Source organism: Vipera ursinii, assembly GCF_947247035.1.
Source record: "Vipera ursinii genome assembly, chromosome: 3".
Classification (NCBI taxonomy): domain Eukaryota; kingdom Metazoa; phylum Chordata; class Lepidosauria; order Squamata; family Viperidae; genus Vipera; species Vipera ursinii.
In genome coordinates, this window is record NC_139516.1 from 30,325,073 (window position 1) to 30,352,231 (window position 27,159).

Below are 27,159 nucleotides of genomic sequence, written 5' to 3' on the forward strand. Positions count from 1 at the left end.
CCCACAAGCTCATCTTTGATGATACCAGCCCAAACCAGTACTCCACCTCCACCTTGCTGGCGTCTGAGTCGGACTGGAGCTCTCTGCCCTTTACCAATCCAGCCACGGGCCCATCCATCTGGCCCATCAAGACTCACTCTCATTTCATCAGTCCATAAAACCTTAGAAAAATCAGTCTTGAGATATTTCTTGGCCCAGTCTTGACGTTTCAGCTTGTGTGTCTTGTTCAGTGGTGGTCATCTTTCAGCCTTTCTTACCTTGGCCATGTCTCTGAGTATTGCACACCTTGTGCTTTTAGGCACTCCAGTGATGTTGCAGCTCTGAAATATGGCCAAACTGGTGGCAAGTGGCATCTTGGCAGCTGCACGCTTGACTTTTCTCAGTTCATGGGCAGTTATTTTGCGCCTTGGTTTCTCCACACGCTTCTTGCGACCCTGTTGACTATTTTGAATGAAACGCTTGATTGTTCGATGATCACGCTTCAGAAGCTTTGCAATTTTAAGAGTGCTGCATCCCTCTGCAAGATATCTCACTATTTTTGACTTTTCTGAGCCTGTCAAGTCCTTCTTTTGACCCATTTTGCCAAAGGAAAGGAAGTTGCCTAATAATTATGCACACCTGATACAGGGTGTTGATGTCATTAGACCACACCCCTTCTCATTACAGAGATGCACATCACCTAATATGCTTAATTGGTAGTAGGCTTTCGAGCCTATACAGCTTGGAGTAAGACAACATGCATAAAGAGGATGATGTGGTCAAAATACTCATTTGCCTAATAATTCTGCACTCCCTGTATTTAAATCAGCCCTTCCTTGCATTCCAGAGAACTTTGGTTCTATGAACTTCAAATAACAACTCAAGAAAACACATTTTGCCCACTGCCATCATTTTTCCATTAAGTCAAATTGTGGGCAGGTGACAAGGTGACTTTTATTGTACTCAGAAGTGCTAATCATAAAGGAGATGGAGGGGGAAGGGAGTCTGCAAATTTTTCCCGATGATTTGGGTCTGTGTGGTAGTTGAGAGAGACTGCTCATTCCTGTACAGTCAGCGTAAAATTTTGTTCCCAGATATAGTAATTCTACCAAAGTAGACAGCAAGGGCATGTTTACTGGCTTTTTCCAAGGTTTTTTGACTGGTTTTGCCACCATGGCTGCCATATTTTTATAGGTAAGTCTTCCATCTGTAAAGTAACATCACTATCCTAAAATTGCTTTCAGCCTCAATGCTTGTCTACTCCTAATTAAGAGTTCAAAATCATAGATTAAAGAGCTGTGATGCCTATATATTTCTTATTAAGAGGTTCCAACAACTAAAGAAACTAAGACTTGATTGAAAACACGTCCTTATGCCAATATTTTCTTTGTAATGTGTTATAGAAATTACAATAAAGAAACCGACCCAGCTTCCAATTTCTAGGTGATGTATATTCTCTATAAACTGAAAACAAATTGGTTGGCAGCCAATGCTCCCACACAAAAGAAGAAGCCAGGCAGCCCATTATTTAGATCAGGAATGAAAAAGAAACCCCAGAGGGACTGAATATTGTTTTTAAAAATCAGTCTTGTGATACAGCAATAATTACATTTATTTTTTTTAACCTTAGGGCTTCCTAACTTTTCCTTTGTAAACATTGCTTACCAGAAGTTAAAGTGCTAACTGGACTTGCCTAAGTGAACTTGCCTAACTGCCCAGTCCTGCCTGCTGGATTAGATCTGATAGATTATTTGCTGTGGTTATAAACAAACTCATTCATGCATAAGGTTAATATGTTTTCCAGCAGCTGGAAGGACTGAAAAAATGGCTGTTCTGATCAAGACTTAGCCACCCATAACTACATGGTGCTGAGTCTGCAGCCTTGCTACTTTTATTGCCAGTGAAAAGGATTGCCATTGCCTCAATTCTGACAATGAGAAATCGTAATTTAGGTTTAGTTTAGTTTTATTTGATTTGTATACCGCCCTTCTCCCTAGGGACTCAGGGCGGTTCACAGGGCATATATAAATAACGATACAAAAGTTAAAAGAAAATTAAACCAGTGCCCAGTTAAAAAAACAATAATACAATACTAAAAACACCAATTTAAAAACCCATAATCCCCCATCAGGCCAGACCAGCTAATTCAAACAAATGGGTCTTCAGGCTGCAACGGAAGGTTCGGAGGTCTGATGTCATCCGGAGCTCCACCGGCAGTTGGTTCCATAATGCCGGAGCGCCCACAGAGAAGGCCCTCCCCCTGGGGGCCACCAGTCGGCATTCCATGACCGGAGGCACCCTGAGGAGGCCCTCTCTGTGGGCACGTACTGGGCGGAGGGAAGTTGACGCCAGCAGCAGGTGGTCCCTCAGGTAACCCGGACCCATGCCATGTAAGGACTTAAAGATCATAACCAAGACCTTGAACCTCACCCAGAAGACAACTGGTAGCCAATGCAGCTCGCGGAGCAAAGGTGTAACATGGGAGTACCGGGAAACTCCCAAGACAACTCTCGCGGCCGCATTCTGTACCAGTTGGAGCCTCCGAGTGGTCTTCAAGGGAAGCCCCATGTAGAGAGCATTACAGTAGTCTAGACGAGAAGTCACGAGCGCAAGAGTGACTGTACGCAAAGCATCCCGGTCTTGATAGGGTCGCAACTGGCGCACCAGGCGAACCTGGGCAAAGGCCCCCCTAGTCACAGCTCCGATATGCTCTTCTAAAGAGAAGTCTTCTAGACGAGAAGTCACGAGCGCACGAAGCTCTTCTAGACGAGAAGTCACGAGCGCAACAGTGACTGTACGCAAGGCATCCCGGTCCAGATAGGGCCGCAACTGGCGCACCAGGCGAACCTGGGCAAAAGCCCCCCTAGTCACGGCCACTATATGATCTTCCAGGGTAAGCCGTGAATCTAGGAGGACTCCCAAGTTGCGAGCCCTATCCACAGGGGGTAAGAGCTCATCCCCCATAGAAAGAGATGGAACATTTTGAATGTCCCGGGATGCCGGGATGTACAACCACTCAGTCTTGTCAGGGTTGAGTTGAAGGCTGTTCCTCCCCATCCAGACCCGAACCGCCTCCAGGCAACGGGACATCACAGCGAGGGCATCACTGGGGTGGTTTGGGGTCGAAAAGAAAAGTTGGGTATCATCGGCATATTGATGATACCCAACTCCAAAACCACGAATGATCTCACCCAGCGGTTTCATGTAGATGTTGAACAGGAGAGGCGAGAGAACCGACCCCTGAGGAACTCCACAAACGAGAGACCTAGGGGCCGATCTCTGCCCCCCTGCCAACACCGACTGCGAGCGTCCCAGGAGATAGGAGAACCACTGAAGAACTGTGCCTCCCACTCCCAATCCCCTGAGACGCTGCAGCAAGATACCATGGTCGATGGTATCGAAAGCCGCCGAGAGGTCTAATAGGACTAGGACAGAGGAATATCCCCTGTCCCGAGCCCTCCAGAGATCATTCACCAGAGCGACCAATGCCGTCTCCGTGCTGTACCCGGGCCTGAAACCCGATTGGTAGGGGTCCAAATAATCCGCTTCATCCAGGACCAGAGGGAGCTGATGCGCCACCACACTCTTGACAACCTTCGCAAGAAAGCGAAGGTTGGAGACTGGACGAAAGTTGTTCAATACAGCTGGGTCCAAGGCAGGCTTCTTGAGGAGAGGTCTCACCACCGCCTCCTTCAAGACGGTGGGGAAATAACCCTCACTCAAGGAAGCAGATATAACCGCCTGGAGCCAGCCTCGTGTCCTCTCCCTAGCTGCATAAACCAGCCAGGAAGGGCACGGGTCCAACAAACATGTGGAGGAGCTCAGCCTCCCCATAATCCTGTCCACTTCATCAGGGGTCACAGAATCAAACTCTTCCCAGGTAACATTGACAAGACCGCCCGTGTCCTGATCGCCAGACTCTGCCCAGTTGGAGTCCAAACCGGTCCGAATCCGAGCGATTTTATCCGACAGATGATGACTAAATTCCTCGGCACGACCCTGCAAGGGATCCTCCCTCACCTCCTGATTAAGAAGTGAGCGAGTCACTCTAAACAGGGCGGCCGGGCGATTATCTGCGGACGCGATGAGGGTGGAGAAGTAATTACACCTCGCCACCCTCATCGCTGCGAGATAAGACCTAATATAGGTTCTTAACTGCAACCGGTCGGGTTCGGATCGGCTGGACCTCCAACAGCTCTCTAGGTCCCGTTTCCGACGCTTCATCTCCCGGAGCCTGGCCCTTTCAGGTCTTCACATATATCAGTTACATGTAACTCTTTAAAACGGCTTTTCAACCAGTGGTACGGGTACCACCTGTGGTACATTGACACCTGGCAGGTGGTACGCGACCATCCTAGAAAAGTAGCGGGGGAGGGGAATGAGTTGAACCAGTAGCAGCACCGTACAAGCCTGAGCGAGAGATGGCTGGAGCTGCAGGGCTGTCAGGGCTCAGCGGAAGCGCCAGGATCAGTGCCAGGTTCCAGCTGAAGCTCGGCGCTGATCCTGGTGCTTCTGAGCCCAGAAGAAGTGCCGATCAGCTGGAATGTTGCAGCATCTCCAGGGTCTTGTGATTTACATTCAGATGCTTGGCAACTGATTCATATTTATGACAGTCACAGTGTCCCAGGGTCATGTGAAGTGACCAAAACGTGCTGCAACCACCCAGCAGAGAGGTGGGGGGAATAAAAACCAAACACCCCACCCCACCCCCACTGCCAATTCTTAACAGAAATGCTCACAACAATGAAAACCTCGGGCAGGAGGAAGAGCACCACCGGGCAGGCAGGCAGGTGTCTTGCTTGGCTGTGGCTTGGGGGGCACTTTTTCCAGTGTCATTGTAACTTTGAACAGTCGCTAAGCAAACTGTTGTAAGTCAAGGACTACCTGTACTTCATCACTTTTTTCCTTTTTTTTTTTTTTGCTCATTAAGTTTTTGATACCTTGGTAGGCAACTGGTGGTACTCAGATGTTGCCATATTCTAAAAGTGGTACAATGGGTGAAAAGGTTGAAAAGCCCTGCCTTAAAACACCTAGCACTTTTCCTAAATGGTTAAATCTTGTGGAAATAAGATTGGTGTTTTAATATGGAGGATGAACAAAAGTTTCCATTGGTCTTAAACTTAACTGGCTGCAGAGAATTAAATTTCAGGAAGCAAACAGGTATGTGATGATTCTAAAGCAAAGGCACTGGAGACCGGTTCTGTGGAGAAAGATTTTCCTGTGGGCCTGAGGGGTTGTGGTTTTGTGTGCTGCCTGCATCCCGCGGATGGGGCTTCGCTTGTTTGGCCTGGTTGCTGGTATGCCGTGGCCCAGGGCCAGTCCAGGGATCGGGGTTGGGGACCCCTATTCTAAAGGATACTGGAAACCATTCATATTATTCTAGACCATGTGGACTTCAATTCCCAGAATTCTCCAGCTATGCCACATGCAATCTATTAAAGTAACCCTTAGTGGGGTCTGTGATTGTTGCCTGAGAAATAACCCTGCCAGTTATGCTGTCATGTTATTGTGAAATATATCCTTCCATGTTTTATAAACTGTTTCCATATGCAGGATAGCAGAATTGACCAGCTTTCTTTCAAGTTCAAAAGGAAAATCAAGATCAAAAGATGATTCTGGCCTGTGAATGCTTTTTCAGATTTTTCAGTGTGGGAGACAATTTATGGCCTAGAGAGGCTACCAATATTGAGGAAATACATTTCAGTCACTAAGGACTTTAAAACACATCTGAATCTATATTGTGCATTGCTCCTACTATATCTATATGTGAATTACTACATACACATACATGAAATTAAGAACCAGTAACAAGCAAGACATGAAATGAAATATGCATCAAAGAACTGTATAAGGTATATATTGCTAAGTCCTGAACAATAAAAGCCATTAAAATTGTTCTTTTCTACTAGACATAATTATGCTTTTGTTTTGACATTGTAGCACTTGGTCTATGGTTTAAATACCTTAATATCTGTTCCTGGTATTGGAATAATTGATGACACTAGGTTTTTAATTGATAGCTTTGGTCAATTTAGCTTCTTGACAGTTTTTTACAGGTTTTTATAGTTTTTTTTCTGATAGTTTTGAAGCTTGTTTCCTTGGCAGTGGAATGAAATGTCAATCTAACAATCCCATTGAAGTACTTTCTCATTTTATATCTCTTTAACATCTGGAAAACACACTAGAAATTGGAAGAGGGCTTTTCAGAGAATTCTGTGTTGAATAAAAGAGTTAGAATTAGGACTCAGCATATGTTGTTCAAACATCATAAATGTATAACATTTAACATGTACTAATCATATTAGTAATAAATGATTCAATTTTGTTTAAATATAAATTAAGGTCAAATTTAGTTTTAGGAGTAGCTCTCACGTTTGTTTCCTATGACCACCTTTGCATTTGGAATGCAATTTAAAAATCAAATGCACCTCCTAGCCCACAAAATCTATGCCTCTCTGGCTTATGCATAATGTCAGAGCTTATTATTATCTTTAGGTAATTCCTTGAAAAAAGTGGGTAAATTTGAAAAGGTGTTAGTTAATTGTCAGAAATCCCTGGTGTGCCCACTGATTTAAATTCATTGTGTTTTGTTTAATATTTGGAATTATATTAGAAACCAAACTATTATAGGAATAAATGTATGGAAATAAGCAGCTCTCGAATGAAACAGAAAATTATTTTTATTGTATTTACCTTATTAAAGTTCAGTAGAAAATAATAATACACAGAGGAAAGTGCTTCTGAAGAAAGATAAGATCTAAAGGTAGTGTTTTATGTTTGTTCACATGTTGAATAACAGGTGTGTTTGGTGGGATCATATTCACTTTTCATTATGGAGATCTGCAAGCAAACTTGGCAAAAGAAAGGGTGGGTGGCAGGTTCAGATATATTTTCTCCCCTGATTTAACTGTTCTGAAAGTTTCAGTGACTTAACATTGCTTAAAATTTCAGAAGAGATAGTAAGAACACACTCTTTACATGATGTCATTACAAAATGCTATTTTGAAAAGCAGGTTGTGGCATTGTGTGAAATTGCTACTTTTATGCAAAACAAAGATCAGCAGCTCACTTAGTGTGGGATCAAGATGGTAAGTTTTTGCTCTAGCTATACTTTTACAGCTAGTTCTCATTTATTGACTGCAGTAGGGACTCTGCAGTTATTAAGGGTTATGTCGTGATTGCACTGACTTACAAAAACACATTCATCAATTCTAGTTGCAGAACATTAAGTGGATAACCACAGGTTGTTAAGCACAATGTCATGTGATTGTGATTTGCAACTTACTGTTGACTTTGCTTCTGGGAATCTAGCTGTGAAGATTACAAATGGCAGTCAGATGACTGTGGGATGCTTCAAGCATTGTAAAGTGTGGCTATTGCCAAGTGATTTATGTTAATTAAGCGGGGACAGGCTATTTTCTGGTATATGCTTGTGTCCTATGCTTGAGTTTCTAACATGTATTTGTTTGCATTTTACCCCCTTTTCTTTCTTTCCAGTATTTCCTCTCTTGAACCCAAACCTAAACTGGTTTTCTTTGTGCACAGGCTGCACTTCCATGAAAGGTACTAACTGCAAGTTAGCTTTTAGTTAATTAAATTAAACCTGGCTCAGCTTGAACTGCTATCTGAAATTGGCATGATCCTAATCAGTTTGATTGCAAAGGCTTCCTTCTGTATCTTAAGCAGTCAGGCCAGGAGCACATTAAGCTTGCTGGTGCCAAATCATTCCTTTCAATGTGTATTCCTCATTATGTGCTTGAAAATCTAGAATAGTAGCTATCCCCAAAGATCAGAAGGATCTGATGGATGTTTCAAATTATAGGCATGTTTCATTATTGAACCAACATGCTAAAATATTAACATCAATGCTTTCTAATAGCTTTAATTAGTACTGCAGTAATTTAGATCAATATAGATTCATCAAGCCCAAACAGATTGAAGTTCAGTTCCAATTAGAAAGCTTCTTAACATGATACCCTGAAATAAAGAAAAAATAAATATTTGCTGATTTGCTGCAGTCTTTGATATATTAGAATGGCTACTTTTATTCAAGATGCAGAAAAAATATAAATTAGGAATTACATTTGTAAGTACAGTGTAGTGTAGTCAAAATTATCTTTTAAATTAAATTATTAAAGCAAATCATGGTTGCTCACCCTCTTCCATTTTTTATAGATTACTGAAGATCCTTTTAGTAAGATTACAGAATAACTGAAACATTGTGGTAGTAGCAACTCCATAGGCAGTGCTTTTTTTGTAAAAAAAAAAAAAAAAAAGGTGCCGGAACTCATACACGTCATACAACCTTGCCAGCCCTACAAGGTTCCATCCAAAAAAGGTGCCGGAACTCCGTTCTGGGCATTCTATGACAAAAAAAGCCCTGTCCATAGGTAAGCATCTTGTGAATGTCTTTGCATATTAAAATGCTGATATGCATCCTAAACCAACCAATTTCTTTTTATTTGATTCTAAATAAAAGATTAACATATGATGTATGATAGCATGCTTAAAAACAAATTTTAAAGAATTGAGGACTAAAGAACTCCCCAAATTATACAATGAGCTTAGGGGTACCTCTAAGATTTGTGTAAACAAAGAAAATAAAATGAAATTCTAACTCCTCCAAATGGTTCTAAATTGGATATAGTCAATTATTACACAACGCCAAAGCTAGCAATAATCATGGCACTAATTAAAGCTGTGTCAGGGTTATATACTTAAAAGGATTAGTATTCTGTCCCTAAATTATTTTTTCAAACATCTCTCTCTTTTACTAAAAGATTCACAGCAAGAAATATTTACAAAATTTGTATTAAAAAGCATGCATAAATAGACTACTATTTTACCTTTAATCTCAGAAAAGAAATGGAGATTTTATAATAAAATATAATATTTTATAGCTCTCTAAAATTACTGCTTATATTGAAAGATATTTTTTTTCAAAAATGGAGAGAATTTCAAGTCCTGAACAGAATCCTATTTAACAAGAATACAGATTTAAAAGGAAATAAAGGAAAACTTTGTTTGTTTGGAGTATATTAATATTCATATCCTTTGTGGCAGCATAACCTACCCTGATAATACTTCTCATAGAACAGCAATCTTTTTGCAGGGAATTTAAAGTTACTACAGACCAAGAAATGGGAACAGACAAATCTACAATATATGGATGAAAGGAATGTTTTACAGATGGAGGGACAATATCTAATATGGTTAAAAGTTGGTGATCTAACATTCTAGGACTAAATTGGATACAATATGCATATGTTTTATCATTCCCTAAAGACAAAAATGTAAAGGAAATAATTTTACACTTTATCATTGACTTCTAAAGAGTAATTCTTAATATAGAAAGAATACCAAAGATGCAGTGTCAAAAATTTATAGTGGATTATCAAAGGATTCTCAAATACAGATTTCAAAATATTTATGGAAACAGTTATGAAAAATATTAGAGATAAAAAGTAGAGCACTTTCTAATGGCATAAAACATTCAGATCTGTCTCTGAAAGCATTAGGGGCCAGTCATGGAATTTTATTTACCCAGAGCAAGGGCAACACTCATCACCAAGCATTGATCCATTAGTTGCAAAAGGAATTGGCTTATCTCCCAAACCTGACATCGCAGAATGAGAAAGAATGAATGGCCCAAAGTTACCCAGCTGCCTTTCATGCCTAATATAGGACTAGAACTCATGGTCTCCCGTTTTCTAGTCTGATGTTTTAACCACTGGTTTTTGTTTAGTCCTCTCAATTATTAAAAATAATTTCTAATTTGAAAAGATTTTATTGATTTTGCTAAAAATTCATCAATTAAGAGACATTTTCCCCTAGTTAAGGAATTCTTTTGGGTATGGTATTATACGTTATCATCAGCATTCCTAAAGGAAAGATACCTCAGAATCCTTTTGTCTGCACAAATTCACACTTTTACTTCAAAAAAGATTGAAATCATTGCCTATTGTATTGCCATACTGCAATTTCTACAGAGACATAAGGAATTCTCTTATTACACTATGACTGTAGCCAGAAAGAACAAATGCTGATTATATAAAGCTTCTACTTTCCGATTTTAATATTAGCATTATCAGTATTGCGGCTAATTCTGTGTGAGTTAGTTAAAACAGTTATATATAAAAATTTGTTTCTCAGCCCTACGTGTGGTATGTATTTTCTTGGGTCCTCTGCAAGAAGCCTGGGAATTTGAGGGTTCTGCATGGTATCTTAATTGTTCCTAGCACTGAATCCTTCTGGAAAAAAAGTTCTGATGTTGTTCCTACGATCTTTTGGAACCACTGTACCATCTTAGGAGTCACAGCCCTGAGTGTACTACTTCTGGGACCACTTGGCCTTTACTTTCCACATTCTTTCCACCCAATAATCATTTTGAAATGGGAGGCTTAAAGAAGGTGGTTATGAATTAGTCATATATTGTGATTATGATACATTCTTTCTTACTGGGATCTTAGTATTTTCTCATTGTAACGAAATGTCTGCAGAAAAACACCAAGCCTAGAGAACAAGAAAACAACAATTTAACTTAAGCTACATACATTCTCTACCACTGGATTCCTAACTGTGTAGTGTTAATATTTGCCTCTAAAATAAAAATTAAGTTAAAAGTATGACAAAGCAAATTAAGAAGGAAATGTTTAATCATTGCCATGCCCCTAAAAAGCTCAAAAAAGCATTACAACTTTCAGATCAATATTGTTTATTCATGATAAAATAATGCTAACATTTTTTGTACACCAATTTGCCTGGGAAGAAAATGTAAATATGCGCTCTACTTTTCTCATGTATCACTCCCCCCCATCATTTTCCCCTTCAAAGTAATATTAATCATCATTCCTCAACTCTTTCCCCCAGCAAATACTCCAATCTGTTGTTTATTCATTCCAGACTTCAGAACAAAGTCTAATCAACTTAAATTATAGAAAGGCAGGCTTTGATTAAGAAAAACTTTATAAACATAGCAGAAGTTCAGTAATGAAATCAGTTGCTAAGGAGGTGACATCATTGCACATGTTCTGACAAATGATGGGTAGCTGTCAGATGGGGATACTTTTATCTATATTTCTGCACTGAAGAGAAGATTAGAGAATGGTCTAAATGGTTTCTTTCAACTTTCCTCACTGCTAAAATGATGTGCTTTCATCAGTGATTTGGCAGTAAATCAGGGGTGTCAAACTGCCAGCCTGTGGGTTGGACGCGTCACGTGGAAGCCGCGCCCACCCCATTGCCGGCAATGGCAAAACTGTCCTGATGTGTCACGTGACATTTATTTATTTTATTTTATTTTATTACATTTATATACTGCCCTTTCCCGAAGGACTCAGGGCGGTTTACAGGGTAATTAAAAAAACCAAGATACAAAAGTTAAAAACAAACTTAAACATCACATGACATTGCAAGTTTGACATGTCTGCAGTAAATGGTACTAGCATGAAATATCCTATTCCCATTTCAGATCTGTATGCTCTATCTACTTCACGTCACTGTAGTCAGTGGATTTCCTTCAAAGATAATGAGTAATGAAGCTTAATAGATTTTAAATATACATCTTGAGGGTGCCCTTGGATTGTAGAAGGAAAATTAACATCAGTAGAGCTAAGGTTGGTATAAGCTTATCTTATTCATTGCCAAATTCATGGGGCAAAAGTTAAGAAGCTGCCAGGGCATGATAGCTTCATGATTAGTTGCAAATGAATAAAGACTCCCTGAGCCTGATATGATTCTGTTTGGAGGTCTTGTATGGCCTTTCTTCTGAGTGCCATGGGTCACTATTTTATCTATTAACTACTATAACAATGGGAAGCTTGCAACACAATTTTGCAGCATATCCTTAGCTCCTAACAGTCTAAAATGCCAGCTAACTCAGTAAACCAGCATTATAATACTGTTAAAGACTTATGCAGTCAGTGCATGAAATATTTCAAGAGACAAAAAAGGGGGGGAGCTTCTAAAATGCTAAAGGTTTGTGCAACAGATAGATTTATGGGTATATTTATAGCCTACATAGGTGTGATGAATCAGTCAGGACAAATATGAAGAAGTCAGAGATATCCATATTTAGCCTAAACATCAAAGTGGCCATGCGTGCTCAAGATGATGGTTGTGAGATAAAATCTGCAGAAGCCTAGTTGGATTGGGAAAGCTTTGGTAGCTCCAAAAGCTGAGGTTAAACAAAGTCAGTACTTATAAATTAAGAGTAGTAATGAAAATGTGTTCATTTAATTCCCTCACTCACCTCCCACTTGGAAGGTTGAGAGTTCAGCCCTAGGTAGCGGTAGATGTTTCTTTCTAAGGGCGCAAAGAAAAAGTATCTGCTGTGAACTCCACATGGTATTGGGAAGGAAGGGCATTTGACCAGTAAACTCTCAGCTCCATCCAGTCACCCCAGTTGTACTCCAAATTAAAAGGGAGTTTTATATACTCCCGTTTAATTTATATATTATACACACTAATATAATCAAAACTGCTGAACTGAAACATAGGCCAGTTTAAAACTGAAGATGGAGAATAGTTTTGTTAAAGTTAATATACTGACTTGTTTTAAGAAATGGAAGAGCATGCTTTATAATTTGCATATAATGGGAAACATCTGACCCGTGGAACAGTGCAGTTTTCCAACCCTTTCTGTTTGGTTTGCTAGCTATTTATCAGGCTCCATCAACTTTCCTTGATTCTGCTCCCCATGCTTTCATTTACCCTATTTCACAATTGTTTTCCATCTGGGTAGTCTAGGATTAAAACCTCTTTTTCTCACCAAATAGCATAAAATCTAATGACAATGCACAGAAGAATCATTCTGTCTATTACCAGATGTTTTGCTTCTATGTTGGATTCCTGCATCATTGACTCACATTGCTCTCTCCAGAGGAGAGAATCAAAGCAGCATGATTTATATAAAGTAGACCTAGGAAGAACAGAGGAAAGGAGAACGGTGGTAGAAAGGACAAGCAAAAACAAAACAAAGAAAGTAAAAAGAAAATATTTTAGCTTTGGCTATATCCATCACTGATGGATAGTCCTTAAATTATATTAAAGAAAAAAAAAATATTAGAGAAGTGAATGAATCTTTGGACTGAAACTCGTTCTCCACTCCCTTTTATGGACATCTGCAGTCCTCAAAGACTGATTGTTAATCATAGTTCCCATTATCCCCATCCAGTGCTTTTTTTGTAAAAGAAAAAGGTGCTGGAACTCACACATGTTATACAACCCGCCTTGCCTACCCTACAAGGTTCCATCCAAAAAAGGTGCCGGAACTCCGTTCTGAACGTTCTATGATAAAAAAAGCCCTGTCCCCATCAATGGTTGGGGCCAATCATTAAGCAACACCTGGAATGCTAAATGTTACCAAACCCTGTTACAGAAAGCTAACTATAAATCACTGAGCAGTATCTTGTTTTCACCTGTCTCATTTTGCTAGATATCCACATGATTATTGTCCTGGAGGGCACCTTTTATTGCAGTCCCTATTTTTCATTCATGTTTTTACATCTCTGAACTGTAATAAATGCAATAAATACAATTCTTCAGAAGGAAAATATACAGGTAGTCCTCAACTTACAACAGTTCATTTAGTGACCATTCAAATTTACAATGGCACTGGAAAAAAATGACATGACCATTTTTCACACTTACTACCATCACAGCGTCCCCATGGTCACATGATCAACATTTTGATGCTTGGCAACTGATTCATATTTATGACCATTGCGGTGTCCTGGGGTCACATGACCAGCTTTTGTGACCTTCTGACATCCAAAGTCAATGGGGAAGCCAGATTCACTTAACAACCATATTACTAACTAAAAAAAATGCAATTATTCACTTAACAGTTCTGGCAAGAAAAGTAGTAAAATGGGGCAAAACTCATTTAACAAATGTTTTACTCAGCAACATAAATTTTAGGATCAATTGTGATAATATTTTTTATTTTTTTTATTTTAATCCCATTTATATCCCGCCCTTCTCCGAAGACTCAGGGCGGCTTACAATTTAAGCACAAACCAATGTGCTTAGCAATAGCTTTCATTCTATGTATATGCCTGCTTATTAGGGCTTTCACACACACACACCAAGCGGCATTATTACAAAGTCAGCTTAATTGCCCCCAACAATCTGGGTCCTCATTTTACCTACCTCGGAAGGATGGAAGGCTGAGTCAACCTTGAGCCTGGTGGGACGCAAACCTGCACTAATTGCAGGCAGCTGGTGTTACTTAAGGAGGCATCAGCCCACTGCTCCACCAAGGCTAAAAAATAAAAAAAATAAAAAATTGTGATAATAACTTGAGGACTACCATGTTTCCCCCAAAATAAGACCCACCCAGAAAATAAGCCCTAGCTATCCCAAAAATAGGGGTGGGTGGGCGTGGCCAACAAAGGAGGGGGTGAGCACACAGGGCCAAAGATATTGGGCAGCAGCCCGCGCAGTGCAGGTAAGTCTGAGCACAGGGGGAGAGAGAAGGGTATGTAAGTAATCCCGATGCACCACCCACTCTGTCCCATCATCTCTCGGCTTGCTTGTGGCCTTGCTGGGGCAGGTGGCCTCATGGCGCATTGGGATCAGTGGGTGGCGCATTGGGATTGCCTGCCTCAGCACAGCCGTGCTTCTGCGTGCTGCCACTTCTGCCGTGTGAGCCTCCTATGAGCCAGTTGGCTGCACCGGCAGCAGGCAGAAGAGAGGCACTGGGAGGGAGGCAGGCCATGTTCAGATCACCTGCCTCCCCCCCCCGCATCTGTCTCTGCGCTTGGACTTACCTGCACTGCGCCAAGGGGCCGGTGGGCTGCAGCTGCTACTGGAAATTGTTGGTCCCTGCGTGCTTACCACCTCTTGTGCATATACTGGGGGGTGCGGCACCCAGCTGGGCTGATACTGTATTTTGCTGAAAATAAGTCCTAATGTGTCTTTTGGTGCCAAAAAAATATAAGACCGTATCTTATTTTCAGGGAAACATGTTACCTGTAATATATTTTTAATGTGTAACTTTCATTCTTTCACCTTCCCTTCACTTTTCAAGTGGTCAGTCATTATCTCATTTCACCCCTTCTCTACCATAATTACCATGGCAGGGACTAGCTTGTTTCTGGTAGCATTACCCTTTGAGCCAGATCCCACAATGAATGTGACACTTAGAAGAAAACAAGGCCTCTTTTGAACATAGATACAGGACAACCAGGCTGGAAGATATACTGAGATACTGAGAGCACTCTTGACTTTGATTTAGCAGTTTGGATTTCCCATACGACAGTAGCAGACTGTCTGAAAAAGTCGGCAGTGGCAGAAGGCACAGAAATCGCAGCAGGGATGAGATGGTGGCTTGCAGCTTGCCCAAGTAGCGACACAGTTCGGAGGGGGAGATGGTTTGGGTCTAGAAGGCTTTTTTTGTTGCCCCATTCTCTGAGGAGAGAAAACAAAGCAAAGCATACAAATAAAGCTTTTGAAAAGGGTTTCAATAGCCTTTGCTGCCTAAGAGGCTAAATGAGTCTTGCTTCAGTTGCTCTAGCTGAAGTAAATCTGCGCTCTTCATTTTGAGCACATTTTAAGCTACTTTATTGTATTGAATTTTTCATTGTATTTTATCCTGCTGCAGATTTAAAGTACAGACTAGAGCTTGAAAAAGGTGGTGAGGGAAGAGCAGGTTGAGTTGTTATACGCAGATTTAGCCTTTGGTCAAACCAGGTGTCTTCTTCATACTTCACATAAGAATAAAAATGTTGTTTGTTATTTATCTACAATATCCAGTCTTAAAATCTTAACTTTGTCTCTAATTGTTTGTGGATTTCCAAGCCCAAATTTGTAACAACCTCAGTAAAGTATAATTCCCAAAACTATTTAAGGAAGTCATGACAGTCCAGAAAAGAATATTATTATTATTATTATTATTATTATTATTATTATTATTATTATTATTATTATTATTATTATTATTATTATTAATATTTCTATACCGCCCTTCTCCCGAAGGACTCAGGGCGGTGAACAGGGCAAGAATAAAAATACAAATTACAAAAGTTAAAACTAGATTAAATAAATGCCCACATACTAAAATACATCTTAAAACCAATAAATAACAATAGCAAACCCCCCCCCAATCCCCTCATCAGGCCAGGCCAGCTTGTTCAAAAAAGTATGTTTTTAGCTCGCGGCGAAAGGAGCGAAGGTCGGGCGCCGTCCAGAGCTCAACCGGTAGCTGGTTCCATAGCTCCGGGGCGCCCACAGAGAAAGATGTCCCCCTGGGGGCCACCAGTCGACATTCTCTGACCGGTGGCACCCTGAGGAGGCCCTCTCTGTGGGAACGCACAGGGCGGAGGGAAGTCGATGCCGGCAGCAGGTGTTCCCTCAGGTACTCCGGACCCCTGCCATGTAGGGCTTTGAATACCATTACTAATACCTTGAATCTCACCCGGAAGGCAACTGGCAACCAATGCAGCTCACGGAGCAGAGGTGTAATGTGGGAGTATCGGGAGACTCCCAACACAACTCTCGCGGCTGCATTCTGTACCAGTTGGAGCTTCCGGGTGGTCCTCAAGGGCAGCCCCATGTAGAGAGCGTTGCAGTAGTCTAGTCGAGAGGTCACGAGCGCATGAGTGACCGTGCATAGATCATCCCAGCTTAGATAGGGCCGCAACTGGCGCACCAGGCGAACCTGGGCGAAAGCCCCCCTAGTCACTGCTCCAATATGATCTTCCAGGGTGAGCCGTGAATCTAGGAGGACTCCCAAGTTGCGAGCCCTATCTACGGGGGGTAATAGTTCACCCCCCATAGTGAGAGGTGGAATGTCCGAATAAACCCGGGATGAAGGTATGCAGAGCCACTCGGTCTTGTCGGGGTTGAGTTGAAGTCTGTTCCTCCCCATCCAGACCCGAACCGCCTCCAGGCAACGGGACATCAATATAAATTGGTAGTTTATTTATCTTTATAAATATGCTAAGAACAATTATTTATTTATTTTATTTATTTATTAAATTTTTATACCGCCCTTCTCCCGAAGGACTCAGGGTGGTGTACAGGGCAATAAATATCAAAATGTAAATACAAAAGTTAAAAAAGAGATTAAAAAGGATTAAATAATTACCCACCTTCATAGATTTTTTTTTCTCAGCTTCTTTCCTGCTTAGCTTCAAGGAAGTTTTAGTTAAATCTTTTGGGGGGAAAAAACCAGAAAGATTTCAGAAACTTGTATAATATGCATTTTTAACTGCAACGGTTAGGATAATATAGAATGCTTGTATTGGACATTTCAACTGTAGTGACCAACCTATGCATTTCATCTACATAAGCATGAATATTTCTCTATTGTTTTTGGAATAGTAGAGATGAAATACTTTTGCTTTTGCTTGAAAGAAAGCACAATTACATTTTACTCCCAGCTTATGTAAATGGTCTCACATCTCATTGCTGGTCCCAGGTTCTTGAAAATGGAATGAAATAAGAATGAGTATCTGAATGGCCAAATAGGGTACTGAAAATATTCTCATGTTGTGTGTGAAAAAATGGAGTGGATGCACAAGTTTTATCTGGGTGATTGCCAGTCTCATTTAAAAGCAATTTGAAAACTGAATGAGGGGTAAAGATAGGAAAGCTATGTACCTCGCTTAGGAGGTCTCCCATACGGGTACACCCCCAAACTGATAAGGACATGTGTGTTAGGTAGGGACAAGGAAAAAGGAACTTCGGCTTCGCAGATTTCCCCAACCTCTCCATTAGAAAGGTTGCTGGATGCCTGGTTTAGGAGAGAATGAAAAAGTGAAATGCACAGGATTTATGTAAAAAAAATGGATTAAGATATGAGATGAGACTAGTTTAATTTGGCAAAACAAAAGTACTTTCAATTGTAATAAAAAATAAAGAAAAAAGCCTTAAGAGAACTATTTTATTAAAAAAATAAATTGTTATTGTGTATATTCCTATAAGTTTAAATTGAAAGAGACTACTGCCATTGTATATGTATGCATATTGTAATTTTATGTTTAAAGTAAGGAAAGTTTAAAAGATGACTTAATTATACTCTTTTGATGATCTATGAAAATAACCCATAGAAGGCAATATATTTCTTTCTGTTTCTTTACTTTTCCTGCATTTACTAGCCTCCAAGTAAAAGCTGGAGGCTGAGAGAGAAAAAAAAAGGTGGGGGGAGGTAGACTCTTTAATCCCTCTCCAGTCTGTAGCCTGCATCTAAAAGCAAACTGTTTTGCTTTTAGGGATAAACATTTCTTCTTTTCTCACAGCTGTCTGGATCTCATTTTTATTTATTCTTATGCAATTGCGGCTTGAGCTGGCACCCCAAATTATTCTTCTGACAAAACTAATTTTAAAAAATCAAAATTAAATAAATTTGAATATTTGAATAATTGACATTTAAATAAATTAAATTGAATAAATAAAAATTATGAAATAGAGGAAGCCATGCAGCCATTCCTCCGTTTGCTTTTGCAGAAAGGACAATTGATGACTTTCTGATAGCAGGGAGGAAATCTTAAGAACTGGAAAGCAGCTTAAACTCTTATTTAAAGTACAAATAAAATGTTGTTCTCTTGACAGGTTGGAATGCCTACAGGCAGATACAGGCCTTTAGTATTCTCTTCTAATAGTTTTTCACTGCCTCATTAACACCTAGTGTTATTCTAAGACAGATAACACAAACATATGGGTCAAACAACTCTTTCAATGTCCATGAATTTTTAATCTCTAACTGAATGCACCATCACCTTGTGCCTTTCCTTTAATTTTCCTAATAAATTCTTAAATAAAATATTGTCAGAATTAGTTGCTCTCACCTATAAAACAGCCTTACTCACATGGTTCAACCGCTCTGATTTTTCCCAGTTTTGAAAAAATGACCATATATGTGAGTTACAGCCTTAGTTTAATGTTTACATTCCACATAACTTCCAAATTTTCACCATTACAGCCAGATGTTATTCAAAGTCAAACCATATGCAATGCAGGAAAACTCTTGTTTTATGTCCCTTCGTAACAGGAGCTCAATTGATGAGTACACAATGACTTCTTATGACTAAGGAGGGAGACACCTTAGCTATGGTGTGCAATCAAGTTGGTTGCCTCTCTATTGAGCATTTCCAGATGTTTCTAAATTTCATCACATAAACCTTTGCTGGCTTGAATTAATTTGTATTCTATTGGTTTATTTTGAAGAACATTATATAGCTAAAAAGCTTTGTTGTTCTCCCTTTCCTTGACTTCATCTGTGACAAAAATGGTTAAGGAGAAAGTAATCAATCCAAGTTTCTGCTTTTTCCTTTCAACATTATTTGTTTCCTCCACCTCCTCCATTTTTCACCTCTTCTTCTGAATGTAGCATGACCTATTTACTAACTTTAGCCTTAAACCAAGAGATGCCATGGGAGAAAGAGACACTGTTGTCTAATGGAGATATCTTTAGAGTGGAATCTGAGTTACTATGTAATGGAACAAAGTTAAATTTTGTCAATGAAAATATAAGGGTGAAAAATTAGGGCTAGTAGCAACTCTGAACCAATACAAAATGCTAGTTAGGAAGATCTTTAAGACAAGCAATGAAAAACAACTGTTTCTACATGTATTATTATTATTCTTTAAGTTTAATATTGTTTTGATGCCCCAGATGGCTAGCAAAATGAATAAATAATACATACTTTAATACAGATAGCCTCAACCTATCACCACAATTTCTGCTGCTATGAAGACAGTTTGTTAAGTGAGTTTTGCCCCTTTTTAATATCTTTCTTGCTACAGGTATTAAGTGAATCACTGCATTGTTAAGTTAGTAACACAGTTGTTAAGTGAATCTGGCTTCCCTATTGACTTTGCTTGTCAGAAGGTTGCAAAAGGTGAGTACATGACCTGGGACACTGCAGACATCATAAATACATGCCGGTTACCAAGATATCCAGATTTTGATCACAAGACCATGGAGATGCTGCAATGGTCGTAAACGTAAAAAATGGTCATATGTCACTTTTTTCAGGGCTGTTGTAACTTCAGATAGTCACCAAATGAATGGTTATAAGTGAAGCACTACTTGTAAATAATATGTTAATGCTGGGAGTATGGTGAAATTCTATGATGTGTGTGTGTGTGTGTGTGTGAGAGAGAGAGAGAGAGAGAGAGAGAGAGAGAGAGAGAGAGAGAGAGAGAGAGAGAGAGAGAGAGAGAGAGAGAGAGAGAGAGAGATTAGGGCCAAACAGAAGGGGATGCCAACCCTTTTTCTAACCATGTTCTCCTGAAACCATTCTTCCCAACAGTTTTCACATCAGAAAATAACTCCATAGAAGATAGACAAATGGCCAGGAAAGCTCCATCTTTTCTCTTATCTGCGTGTTGAAGGGCAGCCGTTTATTCCCATTTTCTAATAATAACATAACCTATAGCAGATCTTGTCACTGAGCTTGTCGATCAGGTCGGCAGTTTGGCAGGTCGAATCCCGAGTGCCGCATAACAGAGTGAGCGCCTGTTACTCGTCCCAGCTTCTGCCAACCTAGCAGTTCGAAAGCACGTAAAAATGCAAGTAGAAAAATAGGGACCACTACGATGGAAAGGTAACAGCGTTCTGTGTGCCTTTGGCATCTAGTCATGCCGGCCAAATGACCACGGAGACATCCTCAGACAAACGCTGGCTCATCGGCTTTGAAACAGAGATGAGCACCGGCCCCTAGAGTCGGAAATGACTAGCACGTATGTATGGGGGAACCTTTACCTTTTATAGCAGATCATTCACTGCTGTTCTTATCTGTTCCTCAGAAATCTTTTCTAATTCTTCATGACTTCATAACAGTTAATATTCCCCAAATAAGTATTTTACAGAAAGCCAAATTCTGCATTTCCCTGCATCTTTTATCCATTTTTGCTAAATAAATTTAATTTAATTTAATTTAATTTATTGAGATTTTTATACCGCCCTTCTCCCAAGGGGACTCAGGGCGGTTCACAGGGCATAAATATAAATAACAATACAAACATTAAAAACAATTAAATCAATGCCCAAGTTAAAACCAATAATAAAACAAGCCTATATAAAAACAACCCATGTACCCCCATCAGGCCAGACCTGCTAGTTCAAATAAATGGGTCTTCAACCCGCGACGGAAGGATCGGAGGTCTGATGCCATCCGGAGCTCTACCGGCAGTTGGTTCCATAACGCCGGAGCACCCACAGAGAAGGCCCTCCCCCTGGGGGCCACCAGTCGACATTCCTTGATAGGAGGCACCCTGAGGAGGCCCTCTCTGTGGGCGCGCACAGGGCGGAGGGGAGTCGACGCCGGCAGCAGGTGGTCCTCGAGGTATCGCGGACCCATGCCATGTAGGGACTTAAAGATCATAACCAAAACCTTGAACCTTACCCGGAAGACAACTGGCAACCAATGCAGCTCACGGAGCAAAGGTGTAACATGGGAGTACCGGGAAACTCCCAAGACAACTCTCGCGGCCGCATTCTGTACCAGTTGGAGCCTCCGAGTAGTCTTCAAGGGAAGTCCCATGTAGAGAGCGTTACAGTAGTCTAGGCGAGAGGTCACGAGCGCATGAGTGACCGTACATAAGGCCTCCCGGTCCAGATAGGGTCGCAACTGGCGCACCAGGCGAACCTGGGCAAAAGCCCCCCTAGTCACGGCCACTATATGATCCTCCAGAGTGAGTCGTGAATCTAGGAGGACTCCCAAGTTGCGAGCCCTATCCACAGGGGGTAAAAGCTCACCCCCCATAGAAAGAGGTGGAACATCCCAGGTGTCCCGGGAAGCCGGAATGTACAGCCACTCAGTCTTGTCAGGGTTGAGTTGAAGTCTGTTCCTCCCCATCCAGACCCGAACCGCCTCCAGGCAACGGGACATCACAGCGAGGGCATCACTGGGGTGGTTTGGGGTCGAAATAAAAAGTTGGGTATCATCAGCATATTGATGATACCCAACTCCAAAACCACGAATGATCTCACACAGCGGTTTCATATAGATGTTGAACAGGAGAGGCGAGAGGACCAACCCCTGAGGAACTCCACAAGTGAGAGCCCTAGGGGTCGACCTCTGCCCCCCTGCCAACACCGACTGCGAGTGTCCCAGGAGATAGGAGGAGAACCACTGGAAAACCGTGCCTCCCACTCCCAATCCCCTGAGACGCTGCAGCAGGATACCATGGTCGATGGTATCGAAAGCCGCCGAGAGGTCTAATAGGACTAGGACAGAGGAATATCCCCTATCCCGAGCCCTCCAGAGATCATTCACCAGAGCGACCAATGCCGTCTCCGTGCTGTGCCCGGGCCTGAAACCCGATTGGTAAGGGTCCAGATAATCCGCTTCATCCAGGACCAGGGGGAGCTGATGCGCCACCACACTCTCAACAACCTTCGCAAGGAAGCGAAGGTTGGAGACTGGACGAAAGTTGTTCAATACAGCTGGGTCCAAGGCAGGCTTCTTGAGGAGAGGTCTCACCACCGCCTCCTTCAAGATGGTGGGGAAATAACCCTCGCTCAAAGAAGCAGATATAACCGCCTGGAGCCAGCCTCGTGTCCTCTCCCTAGCTGCATAAACCAGCCAAGAAGGGCACGGGTCCAATAAACATGTGGTGGAACTCAGCTTCCCCATAATCCTGTCCACTTCATCAGGGGTCACAGAATCAAACTCTTCCCAGGTAACATTGACAAGACCGCCCGTGTCCTGATCGCCAAACTCTGCCCAGTTGGAGTCCAAACCGGTCCGAATCCGAGCGATTTTATCCGACAGATGTTGACTAAACTCCTCGGCACGACCCTGCAAGGGATCCTCCCTCACCTCCCGATTAAGAAGGGAGCGAGTCACCCTAAACAAGGCGGCCGGGCGATTATCTGCGGACGCGATGAGGGTGGAGAAGTAATTACACCTCGCCTCCCTCATCGCAGCGAGATAAGACCTAATGTAGGTTCTTAACCGCAATCGGTCGGGTTCAGATCGGCTGGACCTCCAGCAGCTCTCTAGGCCCCGTTTCCGACGCTTCATCTCCCGGAGCTCCGCGGAGAACCATGGAGCTTGCTGGGATCTGCGCCGGGTCAGGGGCCGCAAGGGTACAACCCGGTCGAGTGCCTCAGTGGCTGCCCTTTCCCAGGCTTCCACTAAGGCATCCGCCGAGCTGTGAGCAATGGAGGCAGGTGGGGACCCCAGCGCCGCTTGGAATCTATCAGGATCCATTAGGCGTCTGGGGCGGTACCATCTAGTTGGCTCCGTACCCCCACGGTGGGGGGTGGCAAAATGGAAGACCAGCCGCAGGAGGTGATGATCGGTCCATGACAGGGGCATAATAAATGGAAAGCCCCCACCAAGATCATCTAACCACCGTCCAGATAAGAAAATCAGGTCAAGGGTGTGGCCTCCTTCATGAGTTGGCTCAGAAATTACCTGCGTCAGGTCCATGGCCGTCATGGAAGCCATGAACTCCCGAGCAAGCTCAGATGAACCTCCCAGGGATGGTAGGTTGACGTCTCCCAAAACTATAAGTTTGGGGAACTCAACCACCAACCCTGAGAGGATATTGAGCAGCTTGGGCAGGGCTGCCGCTACGCGACTAGGCGAAATGTACACGAGCAGCAAGCCCAGCTGCGCCCCAGAGCCAAATCTCATAAAGAGAGACTCACACCCGACTATCTGAGGAACGGTGGTCTCCCGCGGACATAAGGTCTCCCTAACAATCACCGCCACACCCCCACCCCTACCCTGAGCTCGAGGCTGGTGTAGCACCCGGAAGCCTGGTGGGCAAAGGTCAACCAAAGGGACCCCACCCTCTGGGCCCAACCAAGTCTCCGTGATGCAAGCCAGGTCCGCATGCTCACCCTCAACTAAATCCCTAACAAGGGGAGCTTTGTTAACCACGGACCTGGCATTCAGGTACACCAGCCTGAGCTCAGGAGGCTGCACATCCTCGCTCCTGGAACCTCGGGAAAGAAGCAGAGGGTCGGAGCGCCCCACCGCTTGCAAATAGCGGAGACGGCGCTCCCGGTAATGATATGGCCCCCTGTCTATCCGCCTGCTGCCATTCCCCGTCGTGGGAATTGGTAATCCCACGACCCGCTCATGAGCCCCGGGGACAACGACCCCTCGTTCTTCCCCCGCGCGGTCAGACCCAAGTCTGGCCTGAACTATGGTTGATTGGCCGCCCCCCAAAGCCAAACAACCCCTATCTCCCACCCCTCTCCCCAACCCCGTAAAATTTTTTGATAAAAACATAATCAGGGGCCTCTTATTACATTTATGTTGACGGCCCCTGCCCCTGTCCAGCCATCTCTCAGAGACCCAAAACTCGGGCCCTTCATCGAGGTTAGAATTTAAAGAGGCGGGTCGCACCCAGGAGAGGGGGGCACCCCTGAGGGCGAGCAAGTCCGTGCTAGAATATTGTCGCATATTAGTCCAGCAAGTCCAGAATAGGTAGTCCCGGAGATGATCATGTCCATAGGAGGGTCGAAGGCCAGAAAAGAAAATATCTGAATCCACACCCAGCCACACTGCCACTTAGCTGGGTGCCCCAGTAAACAGGTCCCCCCCCGCCCTCTCACGGCAGGTAGTAACTCTGTATCTGGGGATGGTCAAAGATATACTCTGGGTAGGCATGCCCCATAGAGCTCCCACCTCTATGGGGCTGCAGATGCAAATATATTTCAAGTCCTAAAAATCAGTTAAATATGAAATGTGAGAACATGCCATCCATGAGTTCTCATAGAAGATTTTATTTTATTGCTAGTTAAGTTACTTCAGAATTGAAGAAGTTGATCTCAGAAGGAAAACAGACTACTGAGATTAATTTATTAATTCATGAATAATATTTTAATCTTGTTTTCTGTTAATATACCAAGAAAATTTGGATATTACAAAATCTATCTGTATCTTTAACTTCTTAAGCTAGACAGAGGAAAAAGGGTTTATTCTTACTTTTTAGATTCTGTATTGTCCCATACAAATTTATATAACTTATTTTCAAGGTTTTAGAAGATCTGATGATTCTTAATATCACTAGAATGAATTCTGATATAATATTAACTTTAAGCGATCATGAAAGCCATAATGATTTAATTAACAGTATATGAGCAGATGGCTAATGGCAAAAATGCTCCTATTAATCCCAGTAAGTCTGTGAAGAATCTTTGTATAAATTGGCCTTTTATGTTTTGGCTCATCATAAATCTGTGATGTGGTGATTTTCGTATGGGTTCAGTTTGTTTCTTTTTAAAGATGAAGAGTCATGAGTAACACTATGAAGAGGAGGTTTGCAAATAGAGGTGAGATCTAAATTGATTAGTATCTAATCCTGAATATAGATTTTTGATTTGAAACATTCAGAATTTGATTTTCTATTTCTCCTAGAACAAAATAAAATAACAATGGAATAATTTCAAATTGAAATTAACTTATAATTTGTCCATAAATATTCTATTTTATTCTGTTGGTTTATTGTATACTGCCTAGGATCTGACTGTGCCTAAATTGAAGTAAATTCAATTTTCTAGGGGTCCTGGTCAGCCCCCTGACCCCTGGCTGCCACTTTAATCATATGTGTCATATTGTATTATGGTGAGAGAAAACAGTGTCCATATGTAACTGGTTAAACTTGTTATCTGTATATAGTTTCATTGTAATGTTTGTACTCTGCTTTTTTATTCAAAAGCAAACAAAATATTCATCCTGGCTTCTGGCCTCTGGAATGATATTCTCCCAGAGATCTATATCGCTCCCAACCTGATGATGTTCTTGAAATCTTTAAAACGTATCTGTTCTCCCAGGCCTTGCAGTTTACATTTGTGGAGCCCTTGTTTTTATCATTTTTATTTTTAAAAAAAATGTAAACCAGTCAGTTGTTCCAGAGTTAACGATGATGATGATGATGATGATGATGATGATGATGATGATAATAATAACAACAGCAGCAGCAGCAACAGCAGCAGCAGTAGTACCAATAGTAATAGTTGCTTTGGGTGCAATCCAAAATATCTGGAGCTTCAGCTGAATACCTCTAACATCATCAATCAACAATACCTGCCTATCTCAAGTCATTGGGAGGGATTTGACAGATGGATAAAAATGCCAAATCCAGTTTAAATTGTGTGGCCAACATAATCACATTGTTAGTCACACATGGATACAGGTATAGAGAAATCATACTTTACCATTCAAATATAATTAGAATTATTTGTGCCATGAAGGTAGTGTCAACTGCTACTAACTCCATGATAGATATTCTTCAGGATTATTAAACTAGATTAAATGATTAAATTAGACTATTAACATATATTGAGAATTAATACCTGGGGTTTTTGAAGACTTAATAATTTTGTCACTTAGAGAGATAAGTGTGGCGGTTTTCAAAAAGAGAGTTTTGAGCAATAGCTGAAAAACTCCTTATCCCTCCATTTGTTCTATCTACAAATAGGAAGTGAAAGAAAAAGACCAGAGGTGCTATCATTACTATTGAAACATCCTCAGCATTTAGATGACCCTATTCCATTTTATTGACATCTGTTAGAAGAAAAAAGTACAGGCATACGACAATGTGCTTCACCGATTTCATTTCATAATACAGTACTGAAAGGGAAGTAGAGATAGGAGGAAAAGCAGAAGTAGAGATAGGAGTTAGAGATAGGAGTTCATTTCTGACTCTAAGATTCAAAACAGGATCCATTTTTACCAACCTACTATAGAGATGGGAGCGAGATCCGGGATCTTGATTTTGTTATTTACTGCATAGTTGTCCGAGTTCTGCTTTTCCTCAAATATCATGTAACAATAGTTGGCTGTAAGCAACATGGAGCAAAGAAGGAAGCTCAGGAGAAAGTTCTTGTATTCCATTCCAAAGGCAAAAAAGAAAATATGTTTTTGCTAAGATCTCAGATACCTAAGGAAAAAAGGTAGGTCATATGTCAAAAGTATAGCCTTTTTTAAATAGCATCATCAATGTTTTGTTATCCTCCCCATTTATCATTCCTTTGCCAGAATGGACAATTCCAGTTTTAATCTGTTACAACAAAACAGAAAAGTGTACAAAACAGAAAAGGCACATTCATAATTCATTACAATAAGATGAGAACATATTTGATCAACCAAGTTAAATAATCATTGGATAAAGAAGCAGTTTCAAATACTTTTTCATCCTTTCTTAAATGTCCCAATGTGCCGAGTGTATATGTATCCCTGCAAGAAACAATTTTGAATCATCCAATAA

At 41.5% G+C, this 27,159-nt stretch overlaps 2 protein-coding genes across 2 annotated transcripts in view; one reads left to right on the forward strand and one right to left on the reverse strand.

Annotated features, from left to right (window-relative positions):
* The window catches only part of PIGU (phosphatidylinositol glycan anchor biosynthesis class U), a gene marked incomplete at its 5' end in the record, with an annotated part of 662,778 nt that overhangs the window by 185,943 nt on the left and 449,676 nt on the right, over positions 1-27,159 (forward strand). The window lies entirely within an intron of this gene.
* ASIP (agouti signaling protein) lies at positions 15,214-26,786 on the reverse strand (the record flags this gene model as incomplete). Its single annotated transcript, XM_083358125.1, has 3 exons — positions 15,214-15,390; positions 17,082-17,134; positions 26,630-26,786. 3 exons carry the CDS (start codon positions 26,784-26,786, stop codon positions 15,214-15,216), a joined length of 387 nt encoding a protein of 128 aa, XP_083214251.1.